This window comes from Eurypyga helias, unplaced genomic scaffold (assembly GCF_000690775.1).
Source record: "Eurypyga helias isolate BGI_N326 unplaced genomic scaffold, ASM69077v1 scaffold23038, whole genome shotgun sequence".
NCBI lineage: Eukaryota > Metazoa > Chordata > Aves > Eurypygiformes > Eurypygidae > Eurypyga > Eurypyga helias.
The window spans coordinates 1543-2156 of NW_010266717.1; the positions used below are offsets into that span (position 1 = coordinate 1543).

General features: G+C 62.2%; 1 protein-coding gene across 1 annotated transcript in view; it reads left to right on the forward strand.

Moving 5' to 3' along the window:
• The window catches only part of LOC104513746 (lysine-specific demethylase 2A-like), a gene marked incomplete at both ends in the record, with an annotated part of 3251 nt that overhangs the window by 1538 nt on the left and 1099 nt on the right, over positions 1 to 614 (forward strand). The window contains one exon of the mRNA XM_010157198.1: positions 305 to 468. Coding sequence (XP_010155500.1) covers positions 305 to 468 — 164 coding nt within the window. The remainder of the gene's footprint in view (positions 1 to 304; positions 469 to 614) is intronic.

Sequence of the window (614 nt, forward strand, 5' to 3'; positions counted from 1 at the left end):
GGGAGCGAGGATGCTTAAGGATCTGCCGGGGAGGGGGCAAGCAGGCAGACAGCTGTGACTCAGAGTCTTGTTCCACAGCAGCAGAACCCCGCTGGGGCTGTTTTGGGCATCCCTGGGTGGCCGGACACCCTCAGTGACCCCCCACACGCCTGGGGGAAACCCCTGGAAACCGGGCAGAGCAGCCTTGTGCCATGGCTGGGGCCGTGCCAGGGCTGGGCTCCTCCCCGAAAGCAGCGACCCACTGGCCGTCTTTTGTTCCACGGGGCTGTCTGGCCTCAACTTCCAGCCTTGTCCTTGTCCCCAGGTGCTGTGACAAGAGGTTGTGGACAAAGATAGATTTGAGCAGATGCAAGTCCATCACCCCCCAGGCGCTGAGCGGCATTATCAAAAGACAGCCGGTCAGCCTCGACCTCAGCTGGACCAATATCTCCAAAAAACAGCTTACGTGGCTCGTCAACAGGCTGCCAGGTGAGCGTGGGCTGGGGAGGGGTCCCCACCTCTGCCACCAGCCTGCTGTGAGGCTTCCTGATGGCTGGACCACTGCCAGAGGCTCTGCAGCCTGGTGTCGGCCAGCTTGGGAACTCCTGGGTGCCTGGATCCCATCACCCAGCAAG